This window comes from Mugil cephalus, chromosome 2 (genome assembly GCF_022458985.1).
Source record: "Mugil cephalus isolate CIBA_MC_2020 chromosome 2, CIBA_Mcephalus_1.1, whole genome shotgun sequence".
Lineage (NCBI taxonomy): Eukaryota > Metazoa > Chordata > Actinopteri > Mugiliformes > Mugilidae > Mugil > Mugil cephalus.
Genome location: NC_061771.1, coordinates 5,075,161 through 5,101,074, shown reverse-complemented (window position 1 = coordinate 5,101,074; position 25,914 = coordinate 5,075,161). Strand labels below are relative to the sequence as shown.

At 41.6% G+C, this 25,914-nt stretch overlaps 1 protein-coding gene across 2 annotated transcripts; it reads right to left on the bottom strand.

Annotated features, from left to right (window-relative positions):
* Positions 1–69: 69 nt before the first annotated feature.
* On the bottom strand, positions 70–24,260 carry pnpla6 (patatin-like phospholipase domain containing 6). Of its 2 annotated transcripts, none has more exons than XM_047578040.1 (36): positions 24,188–24,260; positions 19,997–20,085; positions 18,757–18,810; positions 18,541–18,628; positions 18,348–18,430; positions 18,104–18,195; positions 17,853–17,993; positions 17,558–17,717; positions 17,207–17,287; positions 16,647–16,775; positions 16,446–16,526; positions 16,109–16,244; positions 15,931–16,002; positions 14,989–15,089; positions 14,523–14,702; positions 14,047–14,124; positions 13,666–13,871; positions 13,386–13,517; positions 13,080–13,203; positions 12,631–12,744; positions 12,471–12,546; positions 12,232–12,381; positions 12,044–12,107; positions 11,626–11,794; positions 11,353–11,535; positions 11,132–11,250; positions 10,831–10,987; positions 10,531–10,647; positions 10,259–10,328; positions 8,026–8,142; positions 4,308–4,456; positions 4,023–4,175; positions 3,424–3,540; positions 3,240–3,327; positions 2,399–2,541; positions 70–1,736 (listed from the first exon to the last, which is right to left on the bottom strand). In XM_047578040.1, the coding sequence occupies exons 2-36, from the start codon at positions 20,042–20,044 to the stop codon at positions 1,662–1,664; spliced, it is 4,047 nt and encodes a 1,348-aa protein (XP_047433996.1). In that variant the 5' UTR covers positions 20,045–20,085; positions 24,188–24,260; the 3' UTR covers positions 70–1,661. The 2 variants fall into 2 exon arrangements, with proteins under 2 accessions (XP_047433996.1, XP_047433995.1); XM_047578039.1 differs by lacking the exon at positions 8,026–8,142 and adding an exon at positions 6,253–6,369.
* Between the last annotated feature and the right edge of the window lie 1,654 nt (positions 24,261–25,914).

Here is a 25,914-nt window from a genome sequence, read left to right as displayed (position 1 = left end):
AACATTAACAGTGACTATCCTGAGTTACACTCAACAGTTTAGGGCAGGAAAAACTCAAATAACACAAACCAGGATGCATATTATGTTTATTTCTCAATATGCATATTCAACTATAACCTTTTTACTCCTTAGATTCCCTTGGCTTATCAAGTAGGATGGCAATTATTAAACCAAAAATCTTCTGAGCAGGAAATACTTAAAACATTTCAGTGCAAAACAGCTAAAGCCAGGTTCATTAAAATAAGACATCCCCCATCCCACCCCCAGAATTTAAAAAGCCATTAGTTGACATGTATAAATAAAAATACAAAAAGCAAGTCTGGCAACTGTCCATAACAACAGGATTAATGTTAAGAGAGCTAACCCTTTTTTTTGTTTAGGCGTTAATTCCCTTGTTTTGCAGCAAAGCATCAACATACAAATTTCCCCTTCATATACATATATGAATATTAACATTGTGTATATTATAATATAATCTTGTTACAGTTTCTACAAGAGGTCCACATGAATTAAACAACATGACTTTCAGCCCAGATTTCTGCGTGTTACTCACGGTAAAGTAGATTTGTCTTTTTGTCGTGCGAGAACTTGTTGGCATGGTGGTGTTGGAGATGGTCGTACCTCGGTCCGAAACACACTCTCATATACAACATCATAGATAAACGCAGGAACCCTGAGCACTGTGTAAGTGTGAGACCTTGTGCAAGCATAGTCAGACACACACTCGTCTGTTGTGTAGTGTCGGTCAAATGTTCGCTTCACTCTGAGTGGGGTGAACCCCGGTTGAAAAGGCATCGTCTCAAACAACAACAACAACAACAACAAAAAAAAAATAAAAACACTGCGACACAAAATTTCAAGCACACAGACAATATGTCATCCACTCACTGAAATCATCTCATTCATTCCCAGTTTCCAGTACAGATTCTTCATATCCTCTGTTCCCTTAGTAAACGTAGAGGGCATCGTGTTCACTCTCTTCTATTATACGTGAATTATAAATAAGTTAATTCAAAATAACACACTTTCCACGTGATATTACCTCAAACCCACATTTTAACCTTCTACCACATTTCTGTAGTTGTCTTCCTCTTTGAAAGTTTACATTAATCTGTCCTCCTCACTCTGTGTCCACACATCCATTCTTCTTTTAGCTTCCCCCGCCTGCAACCCATGCTAACCTAAGAGTTATTAGTAACTGCAGCTCTGTCTGTGCTCTTTACTTGGCCTGTTAGTGTCCTGCTTCTATGTTAATCTATCAGAGCTCTGGGCATCTGTACTAAACCATCATCCTAGCACACAGGCAAAATAAACACATTCATTTGAACATGGAGGGCAGGCTATCTGTATACTGACAAAAGGGCTTAGGAATCAGATGGGACATGCATTGTGATTTGAAATGTTGAATTGGAAGTTCAATTGTGTGTTGTGGATTCTGCCACTGGGTTTGTTTGACTTGTCATTGACAAGAAGAAAACCAGGTGGGCTAGAGCCTCTTCTCCGACCACATATATAAGAAGGAAGTCACATGATGCTAACGGCTTAGGGGATGCAAAAAAAATAAAACAAAAACAGTGTTTCGAGGTTTCAGAAGCTTCGACAGTTTGTGGACTCATAACTCGGCTCTTGGTCTTGTCCTCCTCCGTTTCTGCGGCCCTCTGTCAGCAGTCCGAGACTTCAGAGGTGTTGGAGTCACTGGCAAGTTTCCTGCGTTGCCTCACAGATTTCTCCTCATCCTGCACAGAAGCAGATTTAAGTCTGACAGCTTAAGTCTGAGGGTCTCCAAGAAGAACCATGCTCCACATGTGTCAAAAGAACATCATGACACAAAAGATTTAGATATAATTTGTGCTTCTTTTAGCACAAGAGGAAATCAGATGTTTTGCTGTGATGTTAATCCGGAATTAAAAAAGTAATTAGGAATAAGATTTAATGTATTGTACTGTACTAAACACTGGCGCTTTTAACTGGTCTCAAGACATTTCTAAAGAGCTGTGCACTGAAAGAAGCCAGAGAGTCTCTTAGTTTATTAGTGATTTAAATTATTAGATTTGAACCAACAACGATTTCCCGTCAAGAAAGTTGTGAATATAGTATATAGTATATTTGCCTCATCCCCAACAAATCTCACAAAAAGAAAAGTGTGTCAATGCCTCCTGAACTCCCAGATCAGTGCATGACATTCAGCTCACTGTGTCTAAATATGTGTCATTAAGAACCGTTTTACTATTTCTTAGGATGAACTGCAGTTGGTTTTGGTCTCGTCATGAAATCGTACATGATAACACATGGCTCAGTTTAGATTTATATGTAAACAATACATTACATTACAAAAAAAATACAATACAAAAATACATTTTGTGGACCAAATTCTCATTATTTTTTTGCAAGTACTTACAGTCTGAAAGACTCCATTCTGCCCCCACTCTCCAGGGGAGTGGTCTTCAGGGTCCTCTGCCTCATACTCCTCTTCCTCCCCTTCTTCCTCCCTCACTGTGTCCATACCATCTTCCTCGTATTCTGTCAGACAGTCTGACTCCTCTAGAGATTTAGAGGGAACAATTCATCAAGTGACTGAACCATCCAGGTTAAGAGGCTCCAATAAAATAGCTCTGAATGTAATTCATCACAAAGGAGGGGTTTGACAAATACAGCCCCTTATTTAATACAGTGACTACATCCGATCACATCGAGTTGACACTGAGCTGCTTTAACAAGAACTTGTAACATGTGCACGCAGTCTTAAAAGTTATTTCCCATTATTTGAATTAAAAGGAATAAAAGCCACCATCCAAGAAAATCTCCTTTTATAGTAAAAATGTTGTTTTCCACCAGATTATTTGTCCATTTTTAGCAAAGTGAGCAATTTCATGTCATATTCTTAGTTTCCAATAGAGGGCGTATGATGGCTCACTGCACTCCAGTGGAGTGAATGAGTGACAGTAGTGTTTTAGCTTAGTCACCTGTTCATTATTAAATTAAGAAGATTTCATTGGACTATAGTTTTAGAGAAGATAAAATTCACCTTTCGGTACCAAACCACAATCTACCCGTTTGGATATTTTAATGTATGAAGCAATAAAACATTAAGACTTGTTCAGAGAGTCTCATATGTGAGTTGTTGTGTTGATTATGAGTATGTTGATAAATTGCTGTAAATTCTTAAATAAAGATAAATTGCCTGACACAGTTTTCAGAATCAACAAATGTTAATAATTATCAATGTTCAAAAACGTCACCTTCTGCAGCTACGTAGCTTTGGACCGGCTCTATCCTGGAGACAATCTCTGCAAGGTCAGTGAAGTCAGCTCCTGGACAGGTGCAGGACTAACAGAGAAGATACGTCATTATTATTATTATTAATATTATTCCAAAATACTGAAGTATTAACTTGGATTGGAGCCAAAGTTTGAGTCTTCTCACATCAGTTCTCTTGCTGTCGTTGTAGTCAGCTGAGCGGTGGTCCCTCAGCATGTTCTCGATAATGTCACCCCGAGCCCAGCCAGTGAACACCAGCTTGCCGTGCTGGAAGCCCACGTCCTAAAATACAAAGTTGTTCAGGCGTAAAGATTGCGTAAATAAAAGTAGATGCATGTTAAGAGTTAACGCTTCCAACTCTGACTGTAACTCTAAGTCTGAACCAATCCTGTGGTGGCATTTGAACAGTCTTTTAATTTTGAAATATATTTTTGTTGTTATGTTGAAATAAGTCGAGCAGACAAGTGGTCAGGAAGCTACAAACCTGGAACTCACCTAAAGCTTGCTTAAAGTGGACCAAGATGTAATGCATATTAATGTGTTTTATTCGGGTATTTGAGTATTACAGTAGATACATGAATCTAAAGGATGCCAAAAAAATAAAACTAGGAGACAGGATAGGATTCCAGTCTTTCTCTTAACTGTTAGAAGGGAAACATATTTGTGCCATTCATGTAGGTACCTGATGGTGAATATTAGAGGGACTCTATGTTTTCACAAATACAACCTAAATTCAAAGAGGTCATGCTCAGGGGGTAACTCACATAGATCTCATCAAATTTTCCAAAGTCCATGGTCTTGAAGCGGTCAATGGGTGGTCTGATGTACTCGCAGTACGCACTCTTCTTCACCACCTCTAACTGCCGCACGCAAGACACATAGGCCAACCGTGACTGGATCTCCGCCATGTCTGGGACCTGCAAACCAGTAACAGGCGCATCACATTCAGACCCAAGCTGGAATCCCTGCTGCTACATATAAGATTCTACATTTCAAGTTGCTGTGTCATCAAGCTACCACTGTCTTATGCTCCTAAACTCATACTGTACCTTCACTTTCTCTGCCCATGGATTGATCCGTTTCCACAGCAACCACCAGCCAGACAGGCAGTCGCCGTAGTTACAGAGGTCAGTCTCATCTTGACTTCCCACGTCGATGGCAATGACCGTCCTGGCACCCATGTTCCTTGCAATGTCCGCTGTTTTGATGGATTATTCCACCAGTTTTCACGCGTATGGACACAGACGTACAAACACAGCACGACAAAATCCAGCAGCAGAGACGGCAAAACAATTAATTGAGTGTTACCATGTTTGTTTCAGGATAATGTTATTTACTAAAACTTCCTTTTAGAACGCACAAAGTTCCAACAGACTTACACCACAAGAAAATGAGCTTCTTATGCTGTTACACAAATTATGGTGCATTTATATGCAATTAGTGATATATATAAAAAGACTTTCACAGTCAACGAGCAAAGGGCCTAAAGCCATGACCTTTCTCATTGACTTGTTTCAGGGAGAAGCATTTTTGTGGTGTTGAGCCTATTCAAAGACAGAGAGAGGAAGATATCCCACAAGCCTGAAGCACTGATCCAATGTGCCAAGAACAACTATAAAAGCAGCTGATTGAGCACAGACTCTTTGGGGAAAGGGCAGAGTAATAAAACTCAGAAATGAAGGATGTTGATTTTACAAGGCTTCCTTCAGCTGGATCAAACTTTGAGGCCAGGGAGCACCATATTTCACAAAACTCAGAAAATAGTATCACCTGGGACACAGTGAGACATAATTTCCATACCAAATAGGGCATTGCATTATGCCAGTCTAGAGTTTTGTGAAATAAGATGTAAGCTGTATTTTATCAGTACAGAAAATATTCTTCATCACAACTGCACAGATGAAGACTCAGGGGGAAGTTTTCTTCTGCGCACCATAATAAATACTCCCCGTCTTTAGTTTTGCTTTTGTTTGAACACAACAAGAACAAGAATAGGTACAAATGTTCTGATGAAATTTTAAATTCTTTCAAATAGTAATAATTCTCATGGTCCGCAGACTTAAAAACAGTCCCCTCGTCTGAGTCTGAATACCCACTACTCCTTTTTCCTCTAGTTGAAACCAAGCTCAATATTGATTCTAAAATAAAGAAATGTGGGGATGGGCGATATGCTAGGAATCAGCATGAAGGCTGAGGGGAAGGTCATTACTTGATTTAGATATATCAAGCAAAATATTTTTGGCAAATTTCAGTATCGGGCAAATAGTGTTTCACTGTTATGCTTTACATGACGTGGACTCATTTATACATGTAAAAGCATGAACTTCAATCAAGATTAAAAAGTATTATCCCACTGAAAGCAGATCAATAATCATCGCCCAGCCCTACACTGAAAGCCTATTTTCAACGCAAGAGGAATAAGTCCTTCAACTCTAAACAGACTGGTGTCTTGTGTCATTAAAAATACAGAATCAATCTACTGCTCAGATGGTAGGAGCAATATTGTTTCTCAACCAAAATGTTGTAATTTTGAGAACCCACTAACCCCATATTTATCTATATCTACACCAGGCTGTTTGATAAACAAATACAGTCCCACTCTTCAATAATCTTGTCATTTTATACAACATACAGTAACTCTAAATGCTGACTTTTCCCCATCTGGTAGAGAAGAATATTCCAGAGTTTCATCATGTTTTTAATTTAGTTTTGTTAACTGATCAGTCTAATGAGATGGATTAATTGATAACGGATGGGGAAAACTCAGCACTACCACAAGACTTCCCTCCATTAGCATTATTCCCACATGTACATACTTACCTGACCTCTAAACATGATCAGTTTGATATAAACCCCCATACAATGCATCCCCATCCATCCCTCCACCTTCCCCATCCCCTGGGAGACAGGAGTTGGGTGGAGACTGATTGATCGGACTGTACAGTATATGGACTGAGGAGGAGGGGCGGGGGAGGGGTTACCACCTGTACTTGCCTGGCAGGTTGTTGATGTAGCCACCATCCATTAGCAAGTTGCCATCTTTGGGGTCGCAGAGGGGCGGCAGGTACCCCGAGAGGGTCATGCTAGCCCGTACATAGCGCCACAGAGAGCCTGGCACACCAGGGAGGGAAGGAGGGAGGAGGAAGGGGGGAATAACATCTCAATAATGATCGCTATATGTTTCATATTAGTGTCGAAACAGGCCGCAATCCAAACACCAGAGGGAGGTCGGACAAAAGAAGGCGTCCGATCCCTGCAGAAGCTGGGACTGAGTTCTGCTCACCTTAAGACTCTGATGTACACCACTGCAAACCTCATTACCTTGCACAGAGAGCTTGTGAGACTTGTGCAGCAGGTAAAAAAGTAAATGGCAACCAGTACAGAGAACCAAGGTTGTTTGTTTGTGAGTCTCCAAACCATGTCCCAACAACCTGTTGCTGCATGTCATTATATGGATTTCCCATTTCCTAAACGCCTGCTGAATTCATAGAAATGGCTGAAAATGCGTCTATTGAAGGAGCAGTGGCAGACGTTGATGAGACAGTGTTTGGAGATCTTCACTGTGAACATGGATGGGAAGCATCCAGCCTACCCAATCCTGCAATACAGCTCAGTTGCCAGCAGGGGGGAGAAGCAGGCTGGGCGCTGCATGGGTTGGAAGGATAAAAAGCACCGCAGAGAAAAGCTACAGGTGCGACTTTGCATGGAGTGTATGTGAATGTTGAGGCAGAATTATCTTACTAAAATGGGAGTAACCTCCTGCAGGTTGACATTTTTCACTCATGGTTGATCATAACCGAAATGGACTTAATTTACTTTGCCCAACGGCTAAAAAGAGCAACAGCAGGATCCAGAACACGTATAACTCAAAAAAAAAGTGGTATATCCATATATTTGAGACAAATATATAGATGGGCTCACTGTATTTAACACTGGCATGCACATAAAAGCAAGCAAAGCCAGGGGAAAGGACAGGAGCTTGGTAGGAGAGTCTGAACATGTTCCTGTAGGTAGAGATGACTGAAGTGAAAGAGAAGCAGGACAGGAAACAACTTGAAGTTCAGTCCACAGGACAGACCTATTTAGACCCACCAAAACACAGTGATCCACAGCAAGAATGAGATGTTGACGTGATGCAGCCCTGCACTACCTCCAGTAAAGCAGAAGTGTCACCTTCTGTGCTTTCAGCACTTTGATCTTTGATCAAAACATACAGTACTGTTTGTTCTCTGTCCCTAATCTCCAGCTAAAAGCCAGCTCAATCCAAACCAATGATGTCTGACTTACATTGGCGGCTGTGTCTTTGTGAAACTACATACTTTTAAGCAAGCTAGAAGACGTGAAAGTTGTTGCAAATATAAGGGGCCAGAAGACGGCTGATGATCATGCAGCTCTCCCTGTAACCCGCAGATGTCCAAACATGCATGAGCACAACCTCACATCCAGAAAAGAAAGTGGCAGGTAACATTCAAATGTGGCCAACTGGAGACAGTGTGCTGTGTGGGTGAATAATAAAGCCAATGGAAGAGGGAATAAGAGGTACGTTTGTTCATCATTTAGAAAAGCATCCTATCAAATTGTATTGTATCATATGGTGTTTCATTTATAGGTCTTTCCTTCCAAACCATGGGCTCCCAATGTCCACCTTGGCAAGGTGGGGTTAGTTACTAGTGACAACTTTGAAGAAAGAAGAGGAGGGTAGCCAAGTGGTTCACTGTCTACTTAGGGAGGGGGGAGGTTTTGGTGAGCGGGTGTTTAAAATCTGACCTGGGACATTGTTAACATAGCAACCATCCACAAGCAAGTGGCCATCCTTGGGGTCGCACAGGGGAGGTAAATAGGGGGTGTAGGAGGCGCTGGCTCTAACATAGCGCCAGACACAACCTGTCGGGAAATGAGATGGAGAAGGAGGATCACATCAAATATGGGCCAGACCCCACGTCACAAATGGGACAAAGAGAATGAGAAGGAAAGAGAAAGAAACAGAAGAGGAATACTACAGAGTAAAGAGGGAGATGCCTGCAACATAGTGGAGAAGAATGCAAGCAGCAACGGGAATGTAATCCCAGATGAATACAACCAATATAAAGGCTAGCAAATACCACTACTTTGTTCAGAATAATGACAAGATATCAAAAAATGGATATACTAGGGGGAGGCTAAAAGAAGCAATATACTTAAGGCTAGTTTAAAAAAATAATAATAATACAAATAAACTGGTAACATCAATTACAACCAGTGAAGTAGAACGAGTTGTGTTCATTAAGCATATTAATCAAAAAGTATAAAAGTATTAGACAAAAAAAATTGTATTAGACAATTATACATGACTGATCAAGCCAGATAGGAGAAAAGCAAGCAGAGAGGGAGAGAGAGAGAGGAAGCATCACAGGACCAATGGGCCTTCAACTACATCTTCTGAACTGAAGAATAAGGAGAAAACTGCCAGATCAGTTTTCCATGAACGATATGAAGGCTGTGTATGATTTCACATTAGTTCCAAACCTAACTAGATAGAGCCAAAGGATTCAGACTAAACCAATGATACTCTATACCTTACAGCTAGGAAAATTTAATTAGTGTTTTCCTTTCAATGACTGGAGAGTCAGAGTAATACACTCTGGATAGCACCAAGCTAAAATGTTGGATAAAAGCAAACACAGAAAACTATCAAAAGCACAGAATGAGGGGATGAAATGAAAGAAGCAACAATGGCTGTCATTACATGGCATTGCGGGAAAAGGCAAGGTGAAGTGTTCTGGATCCTACTTGTTGACATGGACATGGGAGGGAGTCAGCATTTATTGGGTGAGCTGCTACAAGGGTTACTTTAAATAGGGGTCACTGAGCGATGGGATGTCATTTCTCTACGTCCAGAAACACCTGACACAAGTAATGTGTAGTGTCTACTACATAATCAAGAGTTTAAGGCACAAATGTGATGGACACAAAACGATGAAGAGGCTACAACTTTATCAGTTCATCATATGAAAGAAAGTAGGAAAGAAAGAAAGAAAGAAAGAAAGAAAGAAAGAAAGAAAGAAAGAAGATGATGGGACAATGAAACAGAGAGGAAAAGGCTTTGCTGCAGCTGTTAGTTCACCCACATGCCAAGATGCAAACACGGCATTCAGTGTTTCTCTGCAGAAAACCCACAAACTTCTTCTATTTCAGCTAATGTTAGTGATGGTGCATTTCTATTCAAGTCAAACAAGACATATGTTAAGCAAACACTGGCACAAATACTCAAAGTCTCAAAGAGACTCTTGTAAAGTTCTGGCCGTGGTATACTCCAAACAAGATTTAGACTGGCATGGACAACATCGTGGCAGTGAAACTAAAACGATTTTAACAACAGCCACTTCTTGGCTGACTAACGTTTTTGTTGGGAGGAACTAAAACTGGTATACCTCCCGTTGCTACAAGTGGTAGTAACTACACTAGTATTTGGCCTAAGAGGAGTTTGAGAGCAACTTCAGTGTAGTTTGGAGTATACCCGCCTTAAAATGTCATTCTGAGAACATGCTGTCCAGTCGCTGTATATGTTTAGTGCACTGCTTTGCATTATGCCTACTGATATAATATTTATACAGTTATATATAAACTATAGGAAACACTGGAGTGCACTAAGTAACTCCTGAGGGTTGACTGAGTGCATCAAAATGCAGACACATTGCCTAATGATAATAAATTTAGTTTTACTTCTTGATGCTGTGAGCTGTACTTGACATGAATCATGTTTCAAACATACCGTTCAGAGCCAATTTCACACATTAGTTTTCTTTCATTCAGGGCAGAACAATTAGATTAAGTTGCGTTAAATGTTGAGAAGATTTAAGCATTCGTTAATTCACATTATTATTTATGTGTATGCTACCAAATATACTGAAAGTACTTTAACATACAAAAGAGCTATATTAAGCTTTAGTCTGTAGAGCTGGACATAAATAAATGGCATAGAGGGCTCATTGCCCTCTCAGCCGGCTCAGCTGTCACTCACCATCCTGATGAACACGCATGGCCGAGGCTGTGATGTCGGTGGTGACGTTGAAGTATGGCAGCCACAGGTCCTAGGGAAGCACAAAGTATTTCAGCGTCATAAACTCTATCAGTACCATCCCGATGACTGACTTAAAAACATGACCCTTGGTAGCTGATAGTCAACTGTCAGTTTTGTTTTATTCACACAAAAGCAACAATAGGCCTCTGTATGTATAATTAAAAGGAACAGGGCCATAAATGACCAAATGAGAGTGAAACAGGATGCTGTACCTCAGCTTGCTTGTCTTGGAACACTTTATAAATGCTGGTGTTGAAGGCAGAGCCAGAGAACATAGAGGTGATGGGATACGTAAGGTCCAGGACCGTTTTAAACACTGAATTCATTGCCTGTTGAAAGAAAAATACAGATATCGGAGGTAAGCTTACTGTTATTTGCCTTTTGTTGTCTGAAACAACAAGGTTTTTATTTCTCTTGAATGCAGTTTCCAAAAGGTTAAATTCAAGGCCTCTGGGTAAAGTACATTTCTTCTTTTCATTTATTTTGGATAAAGACATCTGTGTGTACTGGACCTTGGACCACTCTCTGGCTCTCTGTTTGGTTCGAACAGCACTCCTCTCCTCAGCATACAGTGCACCAATGAATGAGCCAATTGAGGTCCCACCCACTATGTCAATAGGAATTCCTGCTTCCTCCATAGCTTTTATCACACCCACATGTGAGCAGCCTCTGCATGAAAGAGAGCAAGGAACAGTGCATTTCAAATATCAGAATTACATTTTCGTAAAAATTATTCTAAATAGAAGAGAAGGACAGTTTCCCAATGGTGTTCCACATATACAGATATACATGTATGCCAACAACTCCACTCACCTAGCTCCGCCCCCTCCCAGGACGAGGGCGATGCTGTTTCCAGTCAGAACTCGGGCCAGCCGAGAGAAATCACTGTGTCTGTCTGCGGTTTTCTCAAACACCTTCTCATATACCTCCCTCTGCACAAACATATAAATGAATCCTGAATTATAACGTTAAAAGAAAACAAATGGCAGAACAAATCTGTAATATCTCAAATCATATGAAAGTTTGCTCCATACCAGTTTGCTGGGACTGCGTCTGGAGAAGACCCTACGGGGACACTTGAGGTGCAGATGACCAGAGCACCAGCTACGCATGTTGAGCCACTCGACCGTCCTGGAGGGGCCAGGTCCGTCCTCTCTGTGCAGAAGGACCAGCTGCTTCAGAGCCCGGACTGCTGTGTTTTCCAGCATCTGCTCCAACTTGGGGGAAACAATGGAGCAGGAAGAAAGTTTACCTTTAAGCGTTATCTTAAACATTCCCTTCCAAGCTCTTCGGCTGCACACACATACTTCTCCCAGCGTAGGTTCCTGGTCCCCGAGGCCAACAATGAGGATGCAGTCAGCCTGGCGGATGCAGCGCTGAGTCCATGGGGTCATGCTGTTGTCAGTCTGGTACAGGACAATCCGATTGATGTCCTCCTGCTGGGCCAGCCAGCCGGAGAGACGATACTCATGGATACTGATGAACAGAGTAAAAAGAAGCCAAAATGAGCATAGGGAAGTTCATTTAATTCACAGACGCAGAGAACAATTTAGAAGTTGGGTAAGAGCCGGGACTTAATCCAAACAAAAACAACAAAAGGCCATTTATATATAAAAGGAACTATGCTATAAAACAGAGAGATTAGTGACTGGAAATCAAACTTAAATGGAGTAAAATAAGGTAGAAGATGATAGGGGAAGACCATGTTCAGATCATCACACTGACCTGTCCAAAGCAGACGCACCCAGACGCTCTCGTATTATGTCACTCGTTAACAGCAGAGTGGGCCCTTCAAGTGTCAAACGGAGTGAAACGTGTGAATAAAATAAACCTCAGCTGCACAAAAATCCAGCAATTGCACAGAAAATCCAGAGCTGATTTGGGCAAATACTGAACAATATTAGTGATTCTACCTATGGCACTGAGGGCATGGCTGAGCTCCAGGTTGAACGCGTTGATCGGGACTTCATCACATACAGGCAGCACAGCCACAGTGGAGAGGTTACTGGCAGGGTTGGTGACATCAGCGCTAGTTGTCATACCGGGCAGACTGAAGGCTGAACCTGCAAAACAAAAACCATGCGAATGGAAATATGGCGGGAGGATGTATGTTTATATGCAGGTAAACTCATTCCAGTCATAATCATCTTACCTGAGAATGGTCCACGGCCCTGCTGCAGGTTCCCCAGAATCTTCTGACCCAATAAGTGGATCAACCTCGTCACAACCTAAACACAGACGTTAAAACTTAAAAGAAAGTAAAAGAAAGTACACAGCATTTTACACCAAGTTTTCAAGACACACTCACTGACCTGTGGATATCGCCTTTTGATGTTGTTGAGCGTGCCCTCGGGTAGTTTAACCAACTCTGTGTCTCTCACAGCGTGGACTGTGGTGGCTCTTGGCTGCCTGGTCAAGGCCTCCACCTGAAGTGCACAAGATATACTTTTCAAAACTATTCCTCTGGTACCTGGTGAATTTGCAGTTTAGGTCTGCGTCAACTTAGACTCATACGGTGTATGTCTTGAACCCTGAGAAGGGATTTAATAATATTTTGCAGAACATTATGGTTTCATAGTGAAGTTGAGCTCAACTAATACTGCAAATACTCACAACACCAGCAATTTGAAGATTGACAGCATTAATGATATTTTTAAATGTATTTGCGGACCACATGTTGTCAAATTTACAAAGACGTTTTCTTAATGTTTTTTTTTACACTTGAATAGTGTGATTGGGAGGGAAAGAGCCTTGTACTCACCACACCGATGAGGTCTCCTCTACCATATTCCCCAACCAGTTCTTTCTTTCCGTTTGCCTTGCGTATGACTGAACGCAGACGTCCGTTCAGAACGATGTAGGTGCAGTCTGACTGGTCATCCTGTCTACAGACGTGAAAAGACAAAAACTGAATTTTTACTGTAACCATTACATGTCAATGTTAAGCCAATAGCCCAGAGAAAATAAGCAAGACTGATGAAGCAGATTAGGGACTGAATATACTGTAGTTTTGCACATGCAGTAAAATGTATCGTTATTTGGCTGTTTAAGGCAGAGGTGAGAGTACCTGTAGAGGGCTCTGCCAGCTTCTACAGCCATCCAGTCAATAGCAAAGTCCATCTGCCTCACAAAAGCAGACATGCGGATGGCCACTGTGTGAGCAGCACTCAGCACCACACTGGGCTGTTCCCTCATTATCCTGAAGGGGGAAGCATACAACACAGTAACAGAGATAATTAATGCTTTGGATGAATGTAAACATTTTTTTTAAATATTCACTAAGACAGGAAGACTGTAATAATAATTTACATAAAAATATTTTCCAAGAGTAAAGACGATAAACTCACTCGTAAAAATCTGACTTTGAGATCTTTAGGTAGGTACAATCTCGGACAGCCTTGATGGTAAAAATAAGGGGCTCTCCGGTGAGCACAGCAAGCTGACCCACCATCTCTCCTGGGTGGGTTACAAACAAACAGACCGCTTCCTGTTTGTTGATCATCCGCTGGTAGACGTGTAGACAGCCAGACAGGACAAAGTGCAGACTCACGTCCTTAATAAGTAAAAAGAGGAAATAGACGAAGCAGAAGACTTTATTTGTACTATCTGACACATTATATTTCTATTAGTGCACCAATGAAGCATAACATTATGATGGTCAGTGTTCTTTATTTCCCCCTTCAGTGGTTTTATTGTGGCTGATAGGTGTATATATTTCAGAAGAGTACCTGGTCTCCCTGTCTTGCTAAGACAGCTCCAGCTTTTGCATGGTGCAGAGTAACTCTCCCATTTAACAAGGATGGATCCTAGATTAGAACAGAGAGAAAAAGATCAAGTCTCAAATATAAAGTCACGCACAGCTTAACGATGAAACAAAGTAGAAGAACAATGTAGATGAACACATCTCATTTGTTCAGCTTCAGAGGAAAATCATAAAAACGGACTAACATTATCTCTTATACTTTGAACTGGTGCGATAAAGGCTCAGAGGCATACGGGCAAGGTTTACAACATAATGCATCAAATTAATGTATCCAACAAACTTCGTCCCCACAACTTTATAAACGTCCATTGCAGTGATATGTGACAAAACAACTATTACAATGCTCTGTCCCATGGTCCCAGGCTGTTTAGGCTCACATCCGCCTTCACTTACACAATAACAGAAATACACTCCATGTGAAAGAAAAACAGCAAAACAAACCTCAATCCTCATGAGTTTGAGAATCTCTTTCTGAGCTTCCTCAAACAGAGCAGCACTGGATCGATTAGAGACAGGAGTGAAAATATTATCCACAATTGGCTCCTCTTCTGGATACAAGTAGATCCCTGATGGAACCTCATCTACTGTCACTTTCCTCTCGCGCTGGTCCTGAGACACGGACTGTAATTACATGTAATCAGTCATTCTAAAATAGGACTTAAAACAGAAAAGCTGCATTTACAAACAAACATGCATTATCAGTGATGTGTATAGCATCGTAACAAGCATTTGGAGTTCATGTAACTTCACATCAGTTTTTTCTTGTGATCTGTACCCTGTGTCGCACCTTTAGTCTCTGTGTTCATAAGCTATTCTAGTTGCTAATGAAATTACCTAATTTTATGTCTGGGAATCAATAAAGTCAATCTAATCTCACTTATTTGTTAAGATGATGCAGTGTACTGACCCGGGTGTAGGTGGGAGGAGTGTTGCCTTCCTCTGCAGAGACAGAAATCCGTCCTCTTTCATACGCCATGTCAAAGTCTGATTTCAGACCTTTTTGTATTCCTGGGCAAAAAAACATTTACACACCGTTCTTCAGTGTTGAACCAGCGTTTAGGCACTTTATTATTTAACATTACTCAGTTAAATAATAATAATAAACAGTGACGGCTTCTGCTCACGGAAAACGTGTTTGAAAAACACAGAAGACCAATAGATCCAATGAGTTTTTCTGTAAGCAGCAATGTCAGGGAATACCCAGTTACTTTCAGTTTGAACACATCTGTGTTCAGTTATTACCACATCAATAACAGCTATTCTGTGTTTTACAATACTTGCATAACCCAGATTCAGATTGGAAACAGGAATCAAGAAAGAAACTTGCAAGAAACTTCTTTTCAGTTAAAGAACAAGGCTTAATCATAATCCTCTGTTCGTTTTGGCATACTAAACTCTTAACACATATCTTCACTGCCTATCACATCTCACCATCTATGTTATTATAGACAAGAATTCTCTGTGTAAACATGCCATCACTTGTAAAAGGTTGACACCGTTTTAACAGAGTTCTGAAAGTTGTAAATGTCTTTCTGGAAGCTACATTGAGGTTAATAAGTGTTCGTGCTGGTCCAAAAGACGAAAACTAGAAGGGGAGCATTGTTTAGCTAAAATGCTCCCACTTTTACTAGCTGGAACACACCCCAGTAGTACACTATAGAGGTGTGAAACATCAAGATATCTCAGGGCAGCTACAAACTTGTGGTGTCACGGTCACACGCTTAGTTTTCACACATCTCAGCAATGTTTTTATATAGTTCGATACTTAATGGGATAAACTATCAGGTTATTTTCTCACAGCAAAGGGCAACACTTCGTCAATGTCTGTGAACACAAGAGACATCCTTACCAGCGATGTCCACAGGCATGGAGATTGTCCTACTGAGAGTTGGCACTATTCGATCCTTGCCTTGTTCTCCTCCTGTGTAGAAAACAGGTTTGCGGCATATGAACTCAACCAAAAACAAACATAGCACTGGCAGGAAAAAAAAACTTTCCAATCTGTTTTTATTTGCCTTATATCTTACCTGGAACTTCACCCTTAACGGCAGCTTCCCGGTGCTCCTCAGGTACAGTCAGGCTGCCAAAGCGCTTGCCATGGCGGACAGGACTTGTGCGGGTAAGGTGGGGGGACTGAGGAGGCAGACGTGAGGGCTGCATTTCCTAAGTGGACAAGTGGTATATGCATGATGTGAGCGAGGTGGCCAGTGTATGTTGGGAAAGAAAACCAAAACATTAGCACAGCAAATAGAATAGAAATAAAATAGAAATAAATGTGTAGCTGCAGCTTTCTACATTGCACCGTGCTCATTTGTCAAAGCTGATTCAAGTATGTGTGATAGTGGTAGTGTGTGATAAACTCACATGACTGAAGAGCTCATTTGTCAACCCCAGATAGTTGTGCAGGGCTAGCACTGTTACTCTTTGGAGGCGGACCATGATAATCTGAGCAGATTAAACAGGAAATGAGACATTCGATGGAAACTGACTTTAAAAGCAACATGATGCCTATGAAAAAAAATAAAAAAACAGGAAAGGAAATCATCAGAAAAACATGCAACTCACTTGTACTACTCGCACTAGGCTCTCAGGGTACTTCTCAAATATAGATAAGAAGGCCTCTATAGGTAAACGGAGAACAGTGGAAACCTCTGCGGCCCGTGCTGACACTGTTCTGTAAGGCTTCTGGTGGCCCTGCAAACAAAGAGCCCACAGAACACCTCACATTTTATGAACACACTTGTATTTACAGGAGCTCTATAGAAATGCTGCTTCTTAGTAATTCCATTAGTAGTTCCATTGTTAATTATTAACAAAATTAATAATTAATATCATTACAACCAACAAAACTCAATCTGAACCCCAATGTATTCAGGGCTGAAACAGAATTACAACACAAATGTGTGAGTCATGTCCATGGTAGTGAAATATTTATGAGTGAGTCACTTTGTGAATGTGAATGATGTCCGACAGGAAGTGGGTGGGGTCCACATCAGTGACATAAAGCCATGTATCTCAGTAACAATGTGTGACTCATTTGTAATAGTGGAGATTGTGCGTTTTGGTGTGACACGACACATATACAGCACGTGCAGTTTATGTAGCAGGAGGAGGGTGTGACGTACTGTGATGACATCCAGAATACTGAGGAGGCTGTGGACGCTGTCTCCAGGGAATACCTCCTTCACTACACTTTCTTTACCATCCTGGAAGACAAAACCAAGCGCATAAGATTTCATAACAACTTGAGTCAAAGCTATAGGTGAAGCCTGAAAATGGATACAGGCCGCAACAGAGCAATTATTCCCCCAGCAGCTTACATTATGAAAGTAAAATGTACGTCTTTCTTGGTTGTTAAAGCCAAAACTCTTACCACAATAAGCATTAGACCATGCAAAACCTGAAAATAACTCATATTTAAAATGTGTGAAATTCACATGCCAATAAGATGAAATGTGCACAAAAATCGAGCATACCGTTCCAGTAAGGCACAGTTCTAGTTTTCCATCCTGAACCACGTAGATGCTGCTGTCGGGCTGGCCTGGCCTGAAGACATACTCCCCTTGTTGGAACTGCAGAAACACCATGTGTTTGCACAGCTCCAGGAAAAGTGGCTTCTCAAAGTGACCCAGCACACTGCAGCGAGGGACAAAAGAGAGGTTCAGGGTGTACGCTCAGCTGGTGTGTGTAAACACAAATGATCACTAGACAGCTAATGAGGTCCACCTGTGTTTAGTTGTGCGAAATGTATTTAACCGAGCAAGTACCCACCGGACATTTTTGAGCATGTAGAGCACCTCAGAGGGGAGGTGGGAGTTGGCCACATCAAATTCAGTAAGATCTGCCTCCAGCACTGAGGGAGGGGGCTCCTTGGCCTGTAGGGTTGGCACCTCCTTCTTAAAGCGCAAGATCCTACACGAGTGAGATGGAGAAAGGTAGAAAGATTAAAACAGTGCGACCTGCCAGTTGTTAGCATGTCAGTACACCCAAGGAAAGACTTATGGTAAAGTGAGCCAGTGTACTTTTTGGCAATGTTGAGCATCTTCTGCTTCTTCTTTAGCCGTGGCCGAGAGGAGGATGATGTACCCACCAAGGAAGAGGTAGACAGGGAGACCTGTTGGGAAACAGTAGGGTTTAAATATTATACCCATTCTATTATTCTTACATTGTGTGCTATACTGGATATAAGGTTACTCTCTGTGAATGAGAGTCAGCTATTATTTGAATACTGTCATTTGAATGATTCATTTTCAACTACACACTCACCTTACGCATTATCTTTCGCCCATAGAACATGACTTTGTCCCTCTTGCGGAAGCGGTATTTGGGTGCCTCCTGAGCTTCTAGGTCTAACAAAATAACAACAAAACAAATGAAAAATTTAGAAATGTAAAGATTTATTTTAATACCAGAATCACGTGTGCCCAGAGCATGGGAAGAAATCTCAGAAATGACTGACTTCGAAGCTTGATCCTCCGCAAGATGAAGAAGATGAGGATGGCAATGAGGACGATTGCGATGCCTGCACCAATCACCATGCCCACCATCTGGAAGGACAAACAAGGAGGAGATTTTCTCAACTGTTTATAGTGACATATAAAATGCTGTACTAAATCATGCTGGTTTTGATGCAGTCAAATGTAGGCTTCATTGATCACCCTCAGACCACACTCACCATGCTCGTCTGTAGTTCTTCCTCCACAAATGCCTTGAGGTTATTAAACCCGTCCTACAGCGAAGAGAATAGTAGAGAAAATCTAAAGTGAAACTGGCAACAGTACAACAGTCAGCATGCTTACTGCCTCAGATTCAAATATAGATATATGAAGTATGGGCCCAGAGGCTTCAGCTGAAGCGCACTGGAATGTGGGAATAAGGGATTTGCCCTGGAGGCAGGAATGTCTGACCAGTGCATGGGAAACAAGAGGGAGTAGGGGGCAAATGAGTAGCTTCACATCCAGTCTCCCACACTCATGTTCTTAACTTGATGTTTCACAGTATAAAAAACATATCACCTCACAGAGCATCCAACTCTGACCCTATGGACAGATGTAACACCAATGTGCTCACAAGCAACAAAAAGCCTAGCAGATTCCTTTTCTATTTAGACTTCATTAAGAAAGCGTTTATCACAAAGGTTTAGTAACTTAGAACCCATTCACTCATGAGGCTAGTGCAAAGTTGCTTGTTTGTTTTATCCTGGGTGTGGATTTGCACATATGTGTGTGTGCGCGTGTGTTTGGTTAGCAAACCATCAGATATGGTAGGGTGAGAGAATGAGTAATTTGTTGTTAGTGCTCTGGCTGTCAGCCAGTGAGACTGCATGTCTGCTATTGCTGGTTATTGATTACTGCGTGAGGAGCTAAGGGTTATTTGGCAGTAAAAGGCTGGCTCAGCTGGACACCGGGGACACTGACAGTGGGTCTGACATATGGCAGGTGCCCAGGCAGCATGCGATCACACGGGTCACTACAGTGTGACACGTCATGTACACACACGCACACGTGTGTTCTGTCATATGACGCATGTATTGAGAAGAAATGTTTGGCTGAAAAGGAAAGACAACGAGTGCAGCCTACCCTCTAGGAAAGAGCATTTATTTAAAAGGGGAAGAAAAGAAATTCCCCATGACTCTGCATCTTTGTGGGTTCATTATGTTCAGTCACAGGTCATAATGAACCCACAAAGAAGCTCTGAGGTTACTAACCACATTCATATGACCGATATTGAGAACAGTCGACCTTAATACCGGCTTAAACAGACGCGTGGTTATTATAAACTGTCCTGTGCTACTAGTTGGCTTCATTTTATATGTGTGTATATATATAGATAGATAGATAGATAGATAGATAGATAGATAGATAGATAGATAGATAGATAGATAGATAGACACACACACACACGATTAAACCAACCTGAGCAGTGTCTTCGTGGACCTCTTGTTCCGAGGTACTCTGTCCCATTGTAACCCTGTTTCTTCATAGGGATGATCCATCAACAGCCACTGGAAACAAAGACAGATATGCATACGTTCAACAACTGGGAGCTGTGCAAAGCTTTTAATAACAGTTGCACATGTCTTGCTAACACAAGTAAAAAAAAAAAGTCTGCAGTGCAACAGACAGATCAAAGGAGAAAGAGTACATCTTATCATGTTCATTCACGCACATGACGCAACACGTGACTTTACAGCTGCAACCATTTTAAGAGCTCCATCAAAAGACAACACCGTACTTGTTGGTGCTCAGCATCATCAAACATCCACTCACATGTCAGGACTCAGCAGAATCTACATGAGCGAATATCTCGCAATCAGGGTTCAACGACGGCAGTTTCCTGTGAACTGCAAAACGACCCACAACTAAATATTTCTTATTCGTACTGTGCGCGTGCAGGCAAACACAAAAATAATCTCAGCTGTTTCAAACTGCAGCAAAAGCACTGCCTCAGTACAGAGATTTTGGAAGTCGCTGAATAAACTGTATTCTTAACAGTCTGGTTGTAACAACCATACTTAATCTCCCCTTCACTTGCTTTAACTGTGTGCCACAGACAGGAAGAGATCAAATTGTTGCATCCTACTCTGGGTTAGGCTTTTGTCTCTATCGCACACAGACACAGCAGGCTCTCTAAAGAACAGATAAAAACATATCCAGATGGTAACCCCTTACCCCCCTTTATCCATCCATCCATCCATCCATCCATCCCCATTCACCCTAAAAAGGGATGATCTTCTTAAGGTTCCAGTGAATTGGTACCATTTCTCTAGGCGATTCAGACATGACATTTCACAATATGATAAAAAAAATAAACATTTATAAATATTAAATGTTTACTGTCATGTTGTTTTAGTATTATTTTTAGGGGGGGAGGGAGGACACACAGTTGCTGCACAGAAGCAATAAATCCTAAAGTTCATCCAGGCCAGCTGCATACCACCTCACTGCCCACGTCTGCCAGTACAAACAGATTCAGCTGACAAAGGCATATATGCTACAGCAAGGACAATACGCTTCATTCACTGTCTGTACGCAAATACACAGCTACTCTTGCTCGTCTCTCTGAGGTCAACCGATCCCACACTCCTACTGAGGCCGTCCCAGCAGAAAGTGAAGCTGGAGTGAAAAGAAGCTGGAGAAAGTGAACACAGACTCTATGTCTGAGGAGGGCATACAAAGTAGGCTACTGCACTAGAATGAATAAGCCTGCAAAAAGCAAGTGTCCCATGGCTATGAAAAGACATGACAATAGCCTTAGGGCACAAACAGCCACCTTGTTCTGTTTTATGTTATTCATCTAAAAGGCCCAACACAACACAGTGTGATCCGTGTTATTCAGAATTAAATGAATAACGTCAGACTGCAGTCCAAGTTTGTTTTCATTCTTCCCTGTAATCTGAGCCCTGCATCTGCGGATTATTTTAATTATTAATCTGAAAGATATATTGAATTCAGTTTCAGTATGTGCAAAAAATAATCTTAAATAAAATAAATCCAAACACCACTTTCAAGGTTCCACCTCCAGACACAATGCTTCGTATCACCAGTTCAATGACCAAAACCAAAACAAATCCATTTATGACATAAAACATACAAAAGCTGCAAAACATATCAGAAGTACCCTCCTGAAAAATGACTGAAATTAGAAGCTGTTAATCATTTTTTCTGTTGGTCGATTTGCTCCTCTAACCAAGTAATACTCTCAGCTCCGCTTGCAAATAATAGCGACTATGTTCTGTGCTAATATTAAACACTAAAGCTTGCGAAACATATGATGCCAACAGTGTGTCAATATTGTGTAAGCTGCATCTGAAGTGACAACACAGACTAGCATCAGCTGCAGCTTTGGTCTAATGTACTGTGCTTCCTGCTTAATCTATACCATCAGTGACTGGGAGAGGGGGACTGAACTGCTATCTGGATGAAATTCAATCAGTGAAAAGCTGAGGACTGAGTATCGTGTTACATGAGGTTAGCCTGTGAGCCAAAAAACAAATCACAGGACACGATGCTGCCACACAGGATGTATGTTTTCAAGGCTATAATAGGGCAAATAAATCTTTAATTCAACATCCATTAACAGCAAACAATGTCTCTGTTATTAACTCTCCTACATCTGTTTATATGAGTGTAATACGAGTGTTTTCACATTAACGATTAAATGTAAAACCATTATCTCATAATGCTCCATGTGAACGACAAAAACTATTTAATCAACTGATATATGACTGTTGTGCATGCGTTGTCTCTGTAACAAAGCTTTCGTCATTCCAGATTTCTTTTTTTTTTTTTTTTTAGAGTAAACGGTAAGTTGTTGCTAAACAGGACACTTTGCATCAGATTCTGTCTCATTGTGTGTAGCAATAACGCTGTAAGAAAAGCATGGACATGCAGCCCCACAGGGACAACACAGTATCCAACCTCCAGTCTCCTAGCAGTGCCTCCCTCCGTGCAGGCCGACTCCCATTGTCCTCTGTGAACAATGACACTACTGTCGACTGCACTGTCCTGGGTCAGACCTGGACCGACGACTGACACGGCCACGTCTGTTTTCACCTAACACAATGCACACTCCAAGCCATGAGATGGATAACACAACAACACACATGGCAGGTTATGTTGTGTTTAGATTTAGATCTAGGTGTTTTTGAGATTTTGGGTTGCAAAAATATGTAACTTTGAACCCCATGTACATCCTGATGATGACAGTAGAGCACAGGTGTCAAACATACGACCCGTGTTTCAAAAGCAGCAGCAGAGGGTTTAATCTGCAATCAGCAATTCGCAAAGTACGAAAACTACATAGAAGACTAGCAATTTTTTTAATGAAAATATCCCTAAGCCCTAATTTGTCCACTGATTTAGAAAGAGAAGACCCAGGACAAAATAGCAGACAGCAATGTGCCCAAACTTACTTCTTTTAAGACATTTTTTTTTTCTCATTTTTTTAAAGCAGAGTTTGTTAAATGTAAACGTTCTCCTAATTTACATGTTCTTCTCTGCACTGAAGCAAATCTGAAAACATCTGGAGCTGCCGTTACTCATAGATTATGATTCTGTCATGTTACAGGTCAGGCCCACTTGAGATCAAACCGGGCTGCCACTGGCCCCTGAACTAAAATGCGTTTCACCTCCCTGCAGCAGAACAAGATAACGACAGAGAATCAAATCTGTGCTAATCTCGGCACAAACCTGCATCTGACCTGGAACCTTTGACCCGGGTAGTTAACACGTCTTAATGTTTACATAAATTGGAAGGAAATAAGGACAGTGTGAGTCCTACTAACAACGGCAGCAAAGCAGGACCCTGGTGAACTCTGATGACTTCAGCTCCTATCCCCCCCCCCCCCCCCCCCCCCCAGCCAAAATAGTTTTGCATAATTTGCACCAACTGCAGGCGTTAGCATACTGACCCTCTGATAAACCCCACGGCAAGATGCTTGGGTAGTGTTGTAAACACGCCGGGCTGGGGAAGAACATTTTAAAGGAACATAAATAGTGGTGTTTTCTGTCATTTGGGGCGTTTTAACAGGCAATCTGACAGTAGTAGCGCACCGTTAGCTAGCACACAGACAGCCAGAGATAGTACAGATAAACAGACAGGCCTCATTCTGTATATACAGCCCGCACGAGTACAAAAAAGTACAACCTGAATAAACATCCTAAGGTGCTATCCCTACTGTTTTCTGAGAACAATCAAATTAAACACGTTTGGTCCATTCAGGGCAGAGGGCACCGGGCTCCCTGTCCCATGTATCCTCTCTGAGGGCTGGCTAGCTGTTTAAGCTACTGACAGCGGCTTACCAGGACCACAATCACGGACGAGGACAAAAACTAAGCTTCTGGCTTCATTTAATCTCAGGCGTTAGGCCAAAATATTGTTGTCATTCGTTTGTTTGTTTGTTTTCTGTTTTGACCTCCACAGTGTGAATCGAGCAGAGCTCCAACGTTACCGTTATTGACACACTGAGCTGGTGGCTCCTTTTCTCTGCGACTCTCGGACCAACACTCAAGGTAAAGTCTCGCCACATCACACGGCCGAGAGATAAGCCTAAGAAGACGTGTCATTAAAATACAGATGTAAAAAAAAAAAAATAAGACTTATACCTGCGCTGATGGACTCCCGTCAATGGCCACACAGGCTGACAACTACGGTAAAACGGAAATCATCTCATACTAGGCCCCTCCTGTTCTAGGGCACAAGGACTCTGGCCAATCAGCGAACGAGAAACTGTGACGCTAAACCAATCAAAATACAAGACTGGGGAAAAGGTTTTCATGTCCCACACATTTTATGTGAATAGATAATAGGTGTCCAATCATAATTGAGGGAAACAACCAAGCGACACATGATTGGATAACACAGGGAATGATTGACATTGAGCTAACGGGGCTTCGGCTTTCAGCATAGGACACTGAATTATTTTGATATTTTTTTGATAGTGCGGCAGACAACACATTTTAAAAATGTATGAAAATGTAATGATAATGACATTTGGCAAAGTCATTACATCAGGTGTGTTTGCCAAACTGCAGGCTATCTCAAAACTATCGGAAATAAAATGACCTCTTGTCTCAGGATATGTTAAATCGTTGGAATATGTTCCCATGAAAAAGCAAAGCTGGTTCACCATATGATATGATGATATTTCTTTTTTGCATGTAATGCAGGGGCGGTTCTAGGGTCAGCATCCCCTACCTCACCCCAACGCCCTCCAAACTCAAACACTTAAGTGTTTTCTTGAGAACAACCAATGACGCTCATCAATGACAGGTTTGATGGCTGAAGTCATCCAATCTGTCATGTTCCAGTGTTATGATTCAATGTCATTCCAAGAGAGGGGACGCACACTCTGGGGGCTGTATGTCTGTACCTCCGTTTCTGGTTCTTACAGAAAAAGTCAAACGAGTTTCTGATGGGGTTTTGCCCATAGAGTTCCTATGGGCAAAACTATAATGCATCTAGAGAGTTAGTTAGCAGGGAAACTGCATCCTCACATTTGTCCGCTTTCATGCACTTGGAAAGGAGTCTTACCTGGGAAGAGCTTACACGCGCCAAACACATGAAACACCAGGACTCACCATCAGCTGCACTCTAATGTGAACAGGTTCTTCAAAATATAGTCTTTGAAAGGTTATCCTCTTACAGAGAGGATAATGTGCATCTTTGTGCTTGTCAGCCCGATCTCCTCTGTCTGTAGCTAAATCCATTTCCTGCTGAACACATCTCCAGATGACTGGGGTCTTAATGCCAGTCAACTTTCCATAATGTATCTCCGTCTTCTCTCCCCCTCAGGGACATTCATTGTGAAAAGGAACTCCGAGCTTCAATCAGGTAGAGAGGAGAACAACAACACTATGTCTCTCACCAACACGACCTGACACGACATCACCTGAAGCCATAAGGTTTTATATGAAATGTTAACCGGTGCTGAGGATCCATACTTTCTGCATCAGCAGTTTGCAGGACTGCTTCAGAGTCGCACTTCATTGGTGCAGAGTCACAACTGAAGACTCTGGTAAGTTTGATCACCAGAGGATATCATCAGATCACAGTGTGTGCTGCTGCAGGATGCTTTAATACTGTTACACATTTACTCATCAGAGGATTTTATCCTGAATGAGTTCCAAAGCACTGACGTTTCTCTCAACACACCGAAGTCTGGACTGACAGCTCTTAAAAATGAGCTCACTATTATTATTGGTTCATTTAATAGTAGTGCACAAATAAAACATCCATTGTTGCTCAGCAAAGAAAGGCATTAATGGAGAAACCTGTTTTTTTAAAACTGTTTATTTTGGTAGGTTGTCCTGTCTGCATTCTTATTAATGGA